Raw genomic sequence first — 14898 nt, 5'->3', positions numbered from 1 at the left:
AGAGGGCCGTGCCGCCCTAATATGCCACCGGGACCCTCCAGCTAGTCTAGGCAGGAGTGGCATCGGTGACGGAGCCACGTCCTGCCGTGTCCTAAGTGCCGGGCAGGGCCGAGAGCCCGCACTGCAGCGGAAGCCCTGGGGTGCTCAGAGGACAGTGCTTCCTGAGAACTGTGCGACCCACCCAGCGTGCACTCTTTCATGGAGGTTTGTGAGGGCCGGAAGCGCCTGCCCGGGTGCCCCCACCCCACCCACCTCCTGCCGTTGTGGTGACCGCTTCTGAGCTCTCTGGCCAGAGGACCCCTGTCGTGTTCCCATCTCCCGCCCCCTGGTGTGAAGGACACGCCTGTGTTGTCTGCTTCGTTGCCTGGCACCCGTGGCTGGTGATCCCAGGGTGGGCCAGCGCGGCATCTGGTCTGTGCCGGCTGTTGCCCGAGTGAGCGCCGCAGCCCGGGTTTGCGGGATGCTTGCAGAGGTTTTCGCTGTGGGGTCTGTCCCCTCAGACACGCGGTTTATGGGTTGCCGTAGCACCGGCCAGATGGCGACTGTCCACGAAACGGTGCCGTCGGCCGGGGGGTGTGTGTCAAGGAGCGGGATGTCACGGGAGGCGGACTTGCAGCCACCGGGTGGCCTGTGAGGTGTGTGGCTGTGGTGGGGGTGGGTTCAGGCGATCGTGAACCACACAGGCGGTTCCCGTGTGTCCTCTGAGCCCTGGGTCTTCAGCCAGATTCCGGGCCCGGCATTCTGCAATGGGGTCCAGGCGCAGAGCCTGCATGTCCTCAGGGTGACGAGGTGGGCGGGCTCTGGAGTTCTGGGCGGTGGTTCCGCTTTGATTTGTGTCGCCCTTCAGTCCGCACTGATGCTCCTGTTTGGAGAAGAGTTCTTCTGCTTCCCCAAAATATCCAGCCCGAAGCTCCAGAGCCCTGGACTAGATAGTGTAGAAGTTGCCTTTAGAATTCGCCAAATCCATGTTTCTTGTATTTGCATCTGTAAAGGTCTTTTTATGTGGAGTAGCATTCTCTCCTGTTTTGGCTTTCTGAAATCTGTTTCCTTACACGGTACTTTGCCTTTTCGGGAAAGGCCTTTTTAATCACGTGCTTTGACTTGCTTTTTCCCCTCTGGTGGGGGGTCTAGCACGGCGATCCCCGGTCTGGCGTCCAGAGCGTTGTCCTCACCCCCTGGAGATCCGTCTCAGTGGTGACGGGGAATTCTACCACGTGCTCGCTTTAGGAGCCCCAGGACGGCTTGGAAAAGTCGTGTGTTTTCATGCTTGTGTTTCTGGGGTGCTGGCTATTCTTCATTTTCTTTTTCTTTTTTCTTTTTTTTAAGTTTATTTATCTTGAAAGAGAGACGGCACGAATGGGAAGGGACAGAGAGAGGGAGAGACAAAGAATCCCACGTGGGCTCTGCGCTGGCAGATCTCACGACGTGGGGCTCGAACCCGTGAACCGTTGAGATCGTGACCTGAGCCGAAACCAAGAGTCGGACACTTAACCGACTGAGCCCCCCAGGCGCCCCTCTTGCTTCATTTTCATTCAGTGAGCGAGTAACCTTGGGTAGTGATGTGAGCCCCGGAGCTCCCGTCCTCACTTGCCTCCCCCTCACGTGGGCCCGTTGGTTCACGAGATGTCCCCATGGACTGTTGTTCTGAGAGCTCGGATACCCTGCTAGGCCCCGCGATACTCCGAAGTGTGCTCACGTCGGCCTGAGAAGCTTCGCGTTGCGAGGTGCCTGGTCGGCACACTCCCTCCTTTCCTGCGCCCACTGGCGTGAGCTTGCCAGGGCTCCTGGGCGTGTGGCCCAAGGGCACTTCTCTGCTTTTGCTTGCCGTTACTATTGTGCTTACGTCTTTTATTTTTAACACTTTTTAAAAAAAGTTTTTTTTTTAACGTTTATTTTTGAGACCGAGAGAGAGCATGAATGGGGGGAGGGTCAGAGAGAGAGGGAGACACAGAATCGGAAGCAGGCTCCAGGCTCCAAGCTGTCAGCACAGAGCCTGACGCGGAACTCGAACTCGTGAACCACAAGATCGTGACCTGAGCCGAAGTCGGACACTTAACCGACTGAGCCACCCAGGCGCCCCTGTGCTTTTAAAGTCTTTTAAAGTCTTTTAAAGATGAGTGTGTAAACGTTACATACCACATGTGTGTTAGTGCAGTGTCAGGCGTGCGTGCTAGATAGCCAGGGAAGGGATTAATGAGGACAGGCATTTATACATACAAATACGTTAATATTTAATAAAAAGGAAGCCCTCTGTCAGTTTGTGTTAGATCTGACGTAAGCTTCTGACATAATTTTGTCCATTTTAACGAGATGCGAGGTCATCTAGATATATTTTGCAACCTAGGAGTCCGTGGAAGCTTATTTGCCGGATGCAGGAGGTTTGAGGAATGTCCCCCTCAGACGCAGGGGAAGGTGGTGGCCGAGTGCGGGCGCCGGCCGCGGCTGCCGGGTGCACTGCTCTGGTGGACCTCGCGGACGCGGAGCTGGCCCTGACCTCTGCCTTCTTCCCGCAGGCTGTGGTGGTGCCCCAAGGTGGGGGTCAGCTGTGGATCTTCGGAGGGGAGTTTGCCTCTCCCGACGGAGAGCAGTTCTACCACTACAAGGATCTCTGGGTCCTGCATTTGGCCACCAAGACTTGGGAGCAAGTAAGGTAAGGTGCCGGGTGATGGGCCCGACCTCTGGCCTTGGCCGCTGTCCTGTGCCGGCGTTCCGCGTGCGCAGTGACGTGGTCAGATCCCCGGGCTCCGCAGAGCACGATGTCAGAGCCCCGGGAGACCAGCCCCGCGGTCCCCGAAGCGAAGGCAGAGCTTGTCTTTCCTCTCGCTCCTTCTCAACAGCTGCCCGGCGCCGGACTCTGTTGAGGGTGTTGCGGGGGCCAGCGCCGCGTCCCTGCTTGCCGTCCCGTCCGCCCTCGGCGGTGCCTGCATGTGTCATTTGGGGGCGCAGCTCTCGTGCTGGGCCGTTGGAGGCAGCTCTGGGTTTCAGCTTGCTGCTGTTTCCCCCAAGGGAGTGCTCTGTCTGGGTCAAGTTGACATAGCAGAGCTGGAAAGAGGAGAGGAAAGCGGGCAGAGCCTTCCTGATGTTCTCAATAAACCAGGCTCTGCCATCGTCGGTGCTTGATTTCTTCCCCCGTCGGTGACGATGGTGACGTGAGTGTCACGTCCTACTGCACGTTCTCTGCCGGTCAGAGCTGGAGCTGCACGTCGCAAGAATGACAGCGGATCGACGTGGAAAGTAGTGTTGGCTTTATCCTTCGGGGGTGCACGTGCCCAGTTGCTGGGGCCGCGCACAGCCCAGGTGCAGGGTTCCGTCTCCGCTGTCAGAGCAGCAGACCGGAGCTTCCTCAGCGGCCGGGGCAGGCGCCGGATTGCAGGGTTCGGGCGTGGGGCCGCACCCTTCTCGGGTCCTAGGCCCAAGGGAGGGTCTGTCACTCTGTCACTCTGGAGGCTGTGCTTACTCATGTGATGATGAGCCTCCTAGGAGACTGCCGGTGCCGGGCTGTCGGGGCCGGCTCCCACCAGCTCCGACCAGCGTGGGGCCTGGGCGCTGACCCCGCGGAGGCCGCCGTGCCGGTTCAAATGTAGACCGCAAGCCCCGCTAACCCTGCTGCAGGAGACGTGATCACTGGAGCGCCTCTGCGCACGCTACCCGCCACCAACTTCGTTTCCCTTTCTCTTACTTGCTTTGGGAAAGGATCCTGGTCTTGGTGGGCACAGCAGTCCAGTGGTTTTCGTATGAAAAATGGGTTTTGTTACGTATTTGTTGAAACTTTGTCTTTTAGCCTCCATTTCAAAGTATTTAGGCCCAGAGCACGCGCTCTTTGTCGCCTCTCTCGCTTTGCTTGTGTACTTTTAAAAACCCACTCGTTATTTGTTGCCTGTCCGTGTCTGGCGAATTGATTCAAGACATCTTCTTAGCATTTTTGTCCGTCTGAGTAGCTTTTTGTCCATAATAACGGCCGGCCGAGGGACAGCAACGGGCTCTGCGAGCACCCACGGCTCTCTGGCCGCGGCTCAGCGGGGCCCGTGCTGCCGGCGGTGCTGCCCCGAGCCGCTCGCTGGTGCGCACACCTCCCCATGGCCCTCAGACTCTCCCGGTTGTGTGGCACGTGCCGCGGGTGTCTGTCACACGGAAGCAGGGGGGCACTGTGGACGTAGGGCCGCTAGGGGATGCGCCCTCGGAGGGGCTTGCCGTGGCCGCCGTTGCCTTGATGCGGCCCGGGGCCCGCTGTCACCCCAGCACACATGCATGGCATTCACGGCCTCTGTCCCGTGTTGGAAGTGGTCCCTGAGAAAGCGGTCCCTCGGTGCTTGAACGCTTGCCGAAGTACGCGGTGTGTCGTAGAGCCTGTTCGGAACTAGCGGGAAACCGCGGAGGTGAGGCTTCCGGGCTTTAGTCTGGATGGAGTGATGGGGCGGGAAAAGAGCGTGGGCTTTACTTTCCTTTGCGTCTAAGTTGTCCCTTTTCCGGCTTTCCTTCTGGGTGAGGACCTCGGCTCCGGTGGGTGAGGGACAGAGCACCGCTGCGAGCGTTCCTTGGGCCACGTGCAAGCGTCCTCTGACTAGAAGGCGCAGCCTGTGGGCACAGACCTGGGAGTCACGAGGTGAAGGGTTGTCGCCAGCTCTGCCCCTGATTCTGTTTGCGAGGAGACTTAAATGACCAGCGGGCTTCTGGGCTCTGGTGCTTCGCGCGTTGATCATTAGGAGGTGTCTTCTGTCTTGAGCCTGCTGGTGGAGCAGAAAGTCCCAAGTGGTGTCACAAGACAGTACCTGGTGACAGATGTCCATTTCCTCGTCTTTGTTGTCCCCTACTCTTTTTTCTGATTAGATGGCAGAGCTCCAGAGACATGTACTTGTTTTAATTTTTTCCTTTTCAGATTTTTATTTAGATTTTAGTTAACACATAGTGTAGTATTGGTTCCAGGAGTAGAATTCATCACTCACGTACACCACCCAATGCTCACTGCGACACGTGCCCTCCACCCCCACCCACCCCCTCCATCAGCCCTCAGCTTGTTCTTTATCGTTCAGAGTCTCTCGTGGTTTGCTTCCCCTGATACTCGCTGTCCCGTATGTTCATGTGTTGTGCTAAATTCCACATAGGAGTGAAACACGTATGGTATCTTTCTCTCGCCGACATGACTTCGCTTAGCATAACATCCTCCGGCTCCATCCATGTTGCTGCGAATGGCGAGATTTCCTTCTTTTTGGTCTGTGAATAATGTTCCGTTGTCTGTACATCTTCTTTATCCGTTTGTCAGTCAGTGGGCATTTGGGCTCTTTCCGTATCTTGGCTATTGTAGATAATGCTGCTATAAACATCAGGGTGCATGTGCCCCCTTGAATTTGCATTTTTGTATCCTTTGGGTAAATACCTAGTAGGGCAGTTGCTGGGTTGTAGGGTAGTTCTAGTTTTAAGTTTTTGAGAAATTTCCATACCGCTGCCCAGAGCGGCCGCGCCAGTTTGCATTCCCACCAGCGAGGCAAGAGGGTTCCCCTTTCTCCACATCTGCACCAACATCTGTTGTTCCCTGAGTGGTTGTTTTTCACGATTCTGACAGGTGTGAGGTGGTATCTCAGTGTGGTTTTGATTTGTATTTCCCTCGTGATGAGAGATGCTGAGCATCTTTTCATGTGTCTGTGAGCCACCTGGATGTCTTCTTTGGAGAAGTGTCTGTTCAGGTCGTCTGCCCATTTCCTCGTGGATTATTTGTTTTTGGGGTGTTGAGTTTGGTAAGTTCTTTATCGATTTTGGACGCTAACTCTTTATCGGGTATCGAACATCCTCTCCCATTCCGACGGTCGCCCCTTAGTTTTGCTGGTTGTTTCCTTCATTGTGCAGGAGCTCTTTATCTTGATGAGGTCCCAGGACGTTTTTGCTCGTGTTTGCCCTGCCTCTGGCGTGTCGTCTCCCACCCTTCATCATCTCGGGCGCTGAGCCCCAGCCTTCCCGAAACTCTTGGTGCCTCGGCCCTCGGGGTGCGGCCCCGCCACCCACCCCGCCTGCCCCCGGGGTTGTCCCGAGACCAGTGAGGAAAGTGAGCAGGCGCGGCCCTTTCTGGCGCCGGCGCAGCTCTCCGCGGCCCGGCGGGCTGCAGACGGGTGTCCCACTGCACCGGGAGCCGCGAGACATGACGCGTGTGACCCCGTGAAGTTTTTTGTGTGGGAGGCGGTGCCCCGAGGGCAGCCCAGGCTTCCTGTAAAGTGGCGAGCGGCATGACGGGAAACCGCGCCCAGGACGGGAGAAGGCGAGCCGCAGCTGGTGTCGCCTGCACCGTCACTCCGCTGTCACGGGACAGGTGCGCACGCTTCGGCCCCGAGTGCACTGATGGGAGCGTGCCCCGGAGAAACGCTCCCTCTCGTTTTAACACGGAAACATCCATGAAAAGCCCACGAAGCAGAACAGCACGTGCCTGAGAGGAAAGCCTGGGGTGTGTGCGCGCGCCCGTGCCCGCCAAGGGCGCCGGAGAACCTGTGCGCGCGCGGCCGGAGGTCCGGTGGGTCCGGGTGCTGTGCTGGCTCGCCGCCCCTCGCACCTGTTCAGCACCCCTCCGTTGCGCTCCGGCGGCCCGGGTCTTCTCCCCTCACGCATTTCTTGTGCGTTTTCCTCACGTGAGTTCCAGAATCCGATTTTCAGGTTGTGTTTTTAAACATCCCAGTGGGACTTTGGTTGGACTGCTTGCGTTTGTAGACTGCACTCTGGGAGAGTCGCCATCTCTCTGGTCTTGTCTTTTTGATCAGGAGGTCGTCCTTCTCTCCAGGTAGGCTTAATTCTCACCCTTTGGTAACCATGAGGTGCCTGGAAGGAGGGTTGCGGAGTCAGAGGGCACTTGTGTCTCTGAGCCCCTCACCTGGCTTCTCTCCCCCCACAGAGACTCCACCCGGCCCTCCGTCCCCGTCCCTGGCCATTTGCTGGCGGTCCTCCCCCTCGGGGGCGGCAGTTCCCGCTGCCGCGGGGCGGTTTCCTGTCCTTACTGGCACTCGGGGAGGTTCCTCGGAGAACGGTTGAGGCGGTCCCAGCAAGCGTCGGTGGCGTCGTGGCTGGGAGCCCTGGCGGCCTGGGGACGCGGCCCAGAGCTAATGCCTCTGTTCTTGATTCTTGGGCTTTCCTGCACCCGCGAGCACCCCGGGAGCTTCACAAACACGCCTCCCTGCCCTCACCCCAGACATCGAGTCTGGTTCAGAGCAGGTTTAAAACGGGGCTCAGGAATCTGCATTGTATTTAACCTCTCCCCACCCCACTCAGTGACCCTGACGGCAGCGGGAGCCCCGCTTACTTGTCCTCTGGTCTCAGTCTCGTGCCAGTTTTGAGCGTTGTTCACTGATGGGAGAACGCCTGCTGCCCTTTCGTAAGCAAGAGAGCTCCTTTAGATTCCTTGGATCCTTAACAGGTAGGGTCGTGTAGATGGTGCTTTTGTCATTTCGCTGATTGTGGCAAAATGGAAGCGCCACCCTGTTTCCTGGTGGGGCTGTGCTGGCCCGAGGGGCTGGGCCCAGTAGGACTGTGCCAGAGGGCACATGCACCGCTGGCTCAAGCCTGCCATCCGTGGGCTTAGGCTGCGGCCGCTGCTCCTTGTGACGGGGTGTGGTCCCACGCCCTGGAGCAGTGGCTGCCGTGGGAAGAGCGCCGCTGTCCTCCGTGGTCTCGTTTTGCTGATCTATAAGAAAAGTAGGGAGAGGCATTCAAAACGCAGACTGAGCGTACTGTTTCTGGGGAAGGTCTCCGAGCTCAGGAGAACCCACGGGGCTGTGGGTTCGTATCCCTCAGGAGGAACAGGCAGAGCCCGCCGTGAGCTTGACTCTTCCAGGACTGGCCCGGCACCGTGCACTCATCTTTCAGTAAACGTGTCCCACTGCCGTGCGGGGAGGCCTCGGGAGAAGGGTTGCGCGTTGGTAAAGGCCAGCATCAGCTGTACTAAATCGACACGTAGATTTAGCCCCTCTCTTGGCTGCCAAACAGATTTCTCTGGTGGAAGGGCGGGACGGATTCCCTCTCGCTGCCTGGTCACTTCTCATAACACAGCAAGCGTGTCCCACCCACCCTGGCAAGCATGGGCCCGTCAGGGGAAAACGACTTCAGCTCGCCAGCGGGAAAGGTCAGGGCCTGCGGAGGGGGGCCAGGGAAGAGCCGCTCTTCTGAGATCTGAAGTCAGGTCACCGGAAGGGGGCCTTGATCCACCTGTGCCTGCGTGTGTCCCTGTTTCACAGCCCTGGATGCTTAGCGTGGAGAGAAGAGCACGGGCCCTGAGTCGCATCACACCGCATGCCTCGTTCTGCCACCCGGAGCTGTGTGACCTGAGTGGGTCCAGCCACTGCCCCGAGTAGTGCCCGCAGTAGTGTCGCAGTGCCTGGGTGGGTGTGACAGGTACCAAATGCAGTCCCTAGCGCCTGCGCCCTGTCCGGTGCCGTGCCTGGTGGGGAGCACCTCTGCAGCCACCAGAGTTACTGCACGGTGGCCTCTCCACGTGGTGCTGATGGCCGAAAAGGGACCAGATGCCAGTTTGGTTTCTGTGAAAGCGCTTTATTAAAAAGTAAACTCTGATGGATGTACGTGGTCCTGGGCAGCTCAGTGAATTTTACAAAGGCAAACGCACCTGTGCGCTCAGATGCAGAAGAGAGTTCTCCCCGTCCCTCCAGCCCCCGTGTACCCCTTGCGGTCACTCCCCTGTCCCCGCCCTGAGCGCAGATGAGGTTTGTTTTGAACGTCCCGTAAACGGACTCTTGCCTCAGCGTTCGCACTGAGCGCTGTTTTTGTGAGATTTGTCTGTGTTGCCTGTGGTCATGGTGTATTTGTCTTGGGGCTGTGTACTCTGTTCTGGAAATGGGACACCGCGTCTGGTCGGCGGCGGGCATCACAGAGTCACCGGTTCCACGGTTATTGCAAGGGCGGGGGTGCCGCTGTCAGCATTCCCGGTGAGCGTGTGCACTCCTGTCAAGTGCGCGTCCAAGCGGAGTGAGGCCATGGGGCCGTGAGGCGTGTGTGCGTTCAGCCTTGGCATGCCCTGGCAAGCCGTCCTGCGTGCTGCTGGTACCGACTGGCCCAGCCCGTGGCCCCCCAGGTGAGCTCCAGCTGTCATGCCGGGGCCGGGGCCGGGGCCGGGCGTTCTCTGTCTCCGCTGGGGCCTCTGGGGCCCGTGTGACGCCAGACGGACCCTCAGCGGTCTTCTGTCGTCTCCACTTATGTTCTGGGTTGCAGCGACTGATGCTGGCTTGACATCACAGCGGTTTGAGAGCGAGAGGAGAGGTCACGGGGTTACTGCGTCAGGAAGGCTGAAGTGCAGAGCCGGCACTGGCCGGCTGCCTCCGTGACGCTGCGTGTGCGCGCGGATGACCAGCCTGCACGTGCCTGTTGAGATTTCCTTCGGTCTCTGTCTTCGCCGGGAGGCCCCAGCACAGCTGCCCTGGGTTTTTCTCCCTTGATGGGGGCTGCTGGTTCGGTCGATAGATCCTGACAGCGTTGGGTTTGTTTTTTCTAGAAAACACAATCTTTCCCCCTTCCCAGCCGCATCTCATCCAGGGGCAGGGACGGGGGCTGGTGTGTGTTCACATGAGGGTGCACCTGTGTGAAATTGAGGGCAGGTCACTCGTGGCGGAGGGGCCGCGATCGAGCAGTCGCCTCCTCCCCCCGGATCGTGGAAGGCTTGTCGGGTTACTGGCCGGAGCAGACTCTCCAGAGACCGCGACCCGCCGGACGGTTAGCGCCCTGGTCCGCTCAGGCGGCGGGCACGAGTGGCAACGGACTGGGGTTTCTCCCTGCAGAGGCCGACCTCACCACCCTGGAGGCTGGAAGTCTGCAGGTTCGCTGACGGGTGACGGCCTGCTTCCTGGGTCGCAGACAGCCACCTTCGTGTGGTGTCTTCCTGTGGCCTTTGCTCGCGGAGAGAGTTCTCTTCTTCCTCTCCAAAGGTCGAGGTTCCCATCTTGGGGCCCCACGCTCATGACCTCCTCGAACCCTCATCACCTCCCAGAGGCCTCTGCTCCCATCTGTCGCACCAGGGGTCAGGGTTCAACACAGGAATGGGGGGCAGGGGCGCAGACAGCCCATCACGGCTGGTGCGTGGTGTTTGCCGAGATCAGTGTGTATGAGGGTCTCCTCAGGTCAGCGTGATGGAAATTGGCCCCCCCTGTGGTGGAGACGCCAGACCGGGGGGGGTCAGCAGGCAGGGCATTCGGGGACGGCCGGAGGACACCACACGGCCAGGCCGAGAGACGGGGAGGTTCTGGGGCTCGGGGGCTGCCGTGGGGGAGGGGTGCGCCCTGAGCCTGCCTCTCCTCCCCGCACCCTGTTTCCCGTGGGCACTCCCTGCGCTGAGGGGCTTCTCCACGGGAGCGAGCAGAGCAGGGGCCGGGGGAAGAGGAACGGCCAGGGCCGCTGCACAGAGCCCTCGGGCGCTCTCGTCCCTTCCCCTGCCACACCGGGTCGGGTCCGCCTGCCACACTCAAGAGGCAGCATTTCTAGAGGCCACCGCTGCCTTCCTCCGTACCACCAGGAGGCGCTGTTGGGCACGGGGACAAAGATTTTGGCGCCTTCTCCGTCTGTTTCTGGATCTGGTGCCGCCATAGCCAGTTACCTGTGACTCGAAGACCACGCACAGGGAGGCCAGGCTGCTCACAGACTCTGCCTTTCCGGGTGCCGCCCGAGTACCGTGAAGTCACCCTCTCACAGCGTGAAGTTCCCCGGCCTTCCGCGTGTTCACAGACCGGTGCGGCCATCACTGCTGTCTCGATTTAGAGCCCTGCCACCTCCCCCCAGAAGATGCTTCGTTCCCTCCATCCCCGGCCGCCTCCAGCCTGCCTCTGTCAGAGCCACAGGCCCACGGCCTTTGCACCCTTTGCGCCCTTGTCACCGACTCTTCACTTCACACAGTCTTTAAGGTCATTCTGTATCAGTAGATACTCAGTACTGCGGATGGGTCACATTTGGTTCACCCATCCATTCGCTGATGGATATTTGGGTTGTTTCCACTTTTCCATCTCTGAGCAGTACTGCCAGGAACGTTTGTGTACAACTAATATATTTTTATAGGCATCAGAGCAGTTAGGAGAGGCAATAAAAATTGGTTGAATGAAAAATACACAGAAGCGTGTAAGAGAATGTGTATGTGCACATGTGCACACACTGTTTTCTCTTGATTTGAGAAAAGGAGCCAGCATCTGGCCCTCAGCGAAACCCACACACTCCGTGTGTATGTGTTCACGCGGTGTCTAAGAAAAACAAGCATCCCGGGGAAGAAGAATCATTAGCAGAGGGGTCAGAGTTATTTGTCTGATCCTGTTGGAAGGACAGTGACGAGTCAGCTGAAATCAGACCACGCCTCATAACTTTAAAGTGTGAATTTGGGGACGTGAAACGCAGGTGAAAGTGGACACGCGCGTCCTGCCCTCCAGGTTCTGTGGTGAGCCATGGGGCTCGTGGTCTGGGGGCTCCCTGGCCTCCCCCACAGCTGTGAGTGGAGCCAGTACCTGGAGAGGTGGGAGCAAGGGTGTGGGTAGACCCCCTGCTCCTTTCCTGCTGACTCACCATCACTCTACTCTCACCGTGCTTGGGGAGGAAGGGAGTCTGACACACACACACAGAGGGTGGGAGACTTTAAAACTCTCATTAGGGTAAGTGGTCAGGCTTTGGTGCAAAGATTCCTGTAGTGCTCAGACTTCCAGCTTCATTCAGGATAGTTCAGCGTCTGAATCCGTGCTTGCAAGTGTGAGTTCTGGGGCCCGACTGTCTCATTTTCGTTCTGGCTCTGCCACTGACTAGCCTAGTGTGTTTCCTGACTTCCAGGCCTTGATGTTCTCATCTGTAAAATGGGATTAAAGATAGTATCTGCCAGGGTCTCCTGGGTGACTCGGTCGGTTAAGTGTCTGACTTCGGCTCAGGTCATGATCTCACGGTTTGTGGGTTCGAGCCCCGTGTCGGGCTCTGTGCTGACAGCGCGGAGCCTGGAGCCTGCTTTGGGTTGTGTGTCTCCCTTTCTCTCTGCCCCTCCCCTGGGCGTGCTTGTGCGCGTGCACGCACGCTCTCTCTCTGAAATATAAACAAACATTTAAAAAATTAAGAAAAGGTGACATCTGCTCATCTGGTCGATGTGAGGATTGAAAACCTGTAAGAGGAGCACCTAATGGAGGATGGACGCCCACAGATAGTGGTTTTATTATCGACTGTAGTGAAGTAAAACAAAGATGCAGCCTGATAGGCGGCCCGGGTTCTAGAGGCCGCCACTAATTTTTCCATACAGTGCGATTCAAGACCGTTAGACTTACCAAGCCCAAAATTTGTTGGTCGGTTGAGTTGATCCGTGGAAAAGTGGGGCCGAATTCCAAAGGTACGTTGTTTGAAATGAAAAGGGAAATGCTCTCGTACATGCTTCCTGCCCAGGCCGTGTCGCAACCATTCTTGGAGAGGGGACCTTTTCTGTTCTGAGGATGCACCACTGGACTGAGTTCCCTGTTGGGTCCTCCTGTGTGACCTTGAATCTCAGGGATTAAGAGAGAAGTGGTTCCTTTGCTCACTAAATGTCTCCGGGCCGGCTGGCACGGGACCGTAGTGTGTAGTTTCGTCAGGTGTCAGCTTTCAGAGCGCTCACGGAAGCATTTGCGTACCAAGCGCTCAACACTGCGCGCTGAGCCGTGGAGCTAGCTGACGCTTCCACATCTTCTGTAAATGTCCCCACAGAGGGGCCCGGGTGATGCCGAGTGGCACCTTGCCCTGTTGGAATGCTATTCTGCACGTAGCTCCAGTGCACTTAAAAGCACTCACTCCCACAACGTTACACATGTATTTTTGTGCCACATACAGATCTGGCTGAGTAGGACTTGTTAATTTTTTGAGACTCCGTATTTAGGAGTGACGGCAATTGAAAAGAGCCTGTTGGGGATTCAGATATAAACAGGCTTTTTTGGTTGGCTTTATTTTTCTAAAGGGGTATATGGAGTCTTTTTATAGAAAATTTTTCCCGTTTTGGTTACCAAACAGTGATACTTGGCTGCTGCCAGAGAAAGGGAACTGAGTCTTTCGTGCCTGGCTCACCAGAGGACAGAGCACCCTTCAGATTCGTGGACGGGAAGCACAGGAGGCCCTTAACCTGGAGGGCGCATCTTGGCCACGGGGAGGCGTGTCACGACGGCCTTTAGGCTCCCGGAGCATTCGGGCTCTCCTGCGTAACTTTTCTTGAAGTGGGATCAGAAGCGACCGTGCTAGTTTAGTTGTTGAACCTGTTGCCCAGATTGTACTTTGAAAGAATTATATCAGAAGATTCCTCAAAAGGGAATTGGCTTGTTGCCAGCATGCATGGTGTTTTTCCTCTTACCCGGCCTCTCTAATGTGCAGTTTTGCGGCGTGGTCTCCTCAGCAGCTGGCACGGAGGGACGGAGTGTGGAGTGTGGCCAGCCCCCAGGGCACCGCTGCCGCCGTGCGGAACAGAGTGCCAGTTGAGGTCGGCGCCCAGCAACTGCGTGAACCTGTGGCGGGCCCAGACGCTCCTTCTGAGCCTTGCTCGTTTGGTACTTTTATCGTGAATTTGGATAAGAAAATGCGCTCACTAAATTTGTGGGTGATACAAAGCCGGGAGGGAGAGCAAATAAATTGGTTGACGAATCCAGCTTCCAAAATTACCTTCGTGGACCAAATCCAGCAAGATGTAATTGAAGTGGGAGAAGCGTCCCTCGTAGGTTGCATGCAAATATAGGATTAAGAGAGCTGACTGAGAACAGCTGTCCTTCCTAGTAGACGAGGAGGGATTTAGTAACTTGTAATCCTGGGTGGCATGAGCATGTGCTAGGCTGCCCAGAGGCCAGTGCTTGAAGGTTGGGTGACAGGACGTGGCGTCCGAGAACGGGTGTCGCGTACCTTTGGTTGACTTGCTGCCGCTGAGGAGGTGGTCCTTTTGAGTGACACGTTTTGAGCGGACGTTCAGAAACTGAGGGCCTTAGGGGAGAGAAACCAGGTGATGAGGCATTTGAGGAAAGGTGAGGAGAATGGAATTGGATCTGGGTTGGAAGAGGGAAGACCCTGGGGGTCCTCACAGCCATGTGTGACGAGCTGTTCGCCAGGAATTTGCCAAGGAGGAGGCATTTGGTTGGGTAGTTCGAGCTCCATTTTCTTCTGAGAGTCTGTGTGTTGATGTATTTTTTTAGGGCCCCTGGTTTTGGGGGTAGCTCTGTAGAGTGCACAAGAGGAAATGAAACTAACGCGTTATAGAAAGAGTGCTGCGCAGCGTGGTTCGGGTTGTGGCCCTCCCCTGCAGCCGGGACTCGGTGGGGTCTTTGTGGAAGGTGGACTCGATGGAGAGCCGGGCCCTGAGAGCTGCATGCGGGGAGCAGAGGCACCTGGAGTGCTTGGCTCCCATGTAGGAGTCAAGGCTTGTAATCCATAGGAATCTAGGAGGCGTGCCCAGATGCGTCGGCTCCTTTTAGAGCAGGTTGCTTGTTTTCTTGCTGTTGAGTTTTAAGACTTGTTTGCAGATTTTGGTCCTTCTTTGGATGTATCTTCTGAAAATACTTTTTCCCAGGCTGTGGCTTCTGATTCTCTTGATACTGTCTTTTGCAGAGCGGAAGGCTTAAATTTCAGTAAAGTCCAGCAAATCTGTTGCTTTACAGTTAGGTCTGTGATCTGTTTTTGTGAAGGATGTAAGGTCTGTGTCTAGATTAATTTTTTGGCACGTGGGTGTCGAGTAACTAGCACCATGTGTTGGAGGGGCCATCTTTGCGCCATTGTATTGCCTTTGCTCTTTTGCCAGAGACCAGTTGACCGTATTCATGGGGATCTAATCCTGGGCTTTCTGTTTTGTCCCATCGATCTCTTTGTTTCATCTTTTTCCAACATCACACTGTCTTGACTACTGTGGCTTTTTAGTAAGTCTTGAGGTCAGATTGGTCTGTCTTCCCACTTTGTTCTTAAATATCG

The 14898-nt window shown here is 56.8% G+C and overlaps 1 protein-coding gene across 1 annotated transcript in view; it reads left to right on the top strand.

Moving 5' to 3' along the window:
* KLHDC4 (kelch domain containing 4) overlaps nucleotides 1–14898 on the top strand; it is a 50068-nt gene that overhangs the window by 17756 nt on the left and 17414 nt on the right. The window contains exon 5 of the mRNA XM_006941796.4: nucleotides 2514–2650. Coding sequence (XP_006941858.1) covers nucleotides 2514–2650 — 137 coding nt within the window. The remainder of the gene's footprint in view (nucleotides 1–2513; nucleotides 2651–14898) is intronic.

Source organism: Felis catus, chromosome E2 (assembly GCF_018350175.1).
Source record: "Felis catus isolate Fca126 chromosome E2, F.catus_Fca126_mat1.0, whole genome shotgun sequence".
NCBI lineage: Eukaryota > Metazoa > Chordata > Mammalia > Carnivora > Felidae > Felis > Felis catus.
This window is presented reverse-complemented; position numbering and strand designations above follow the sequence as displayed.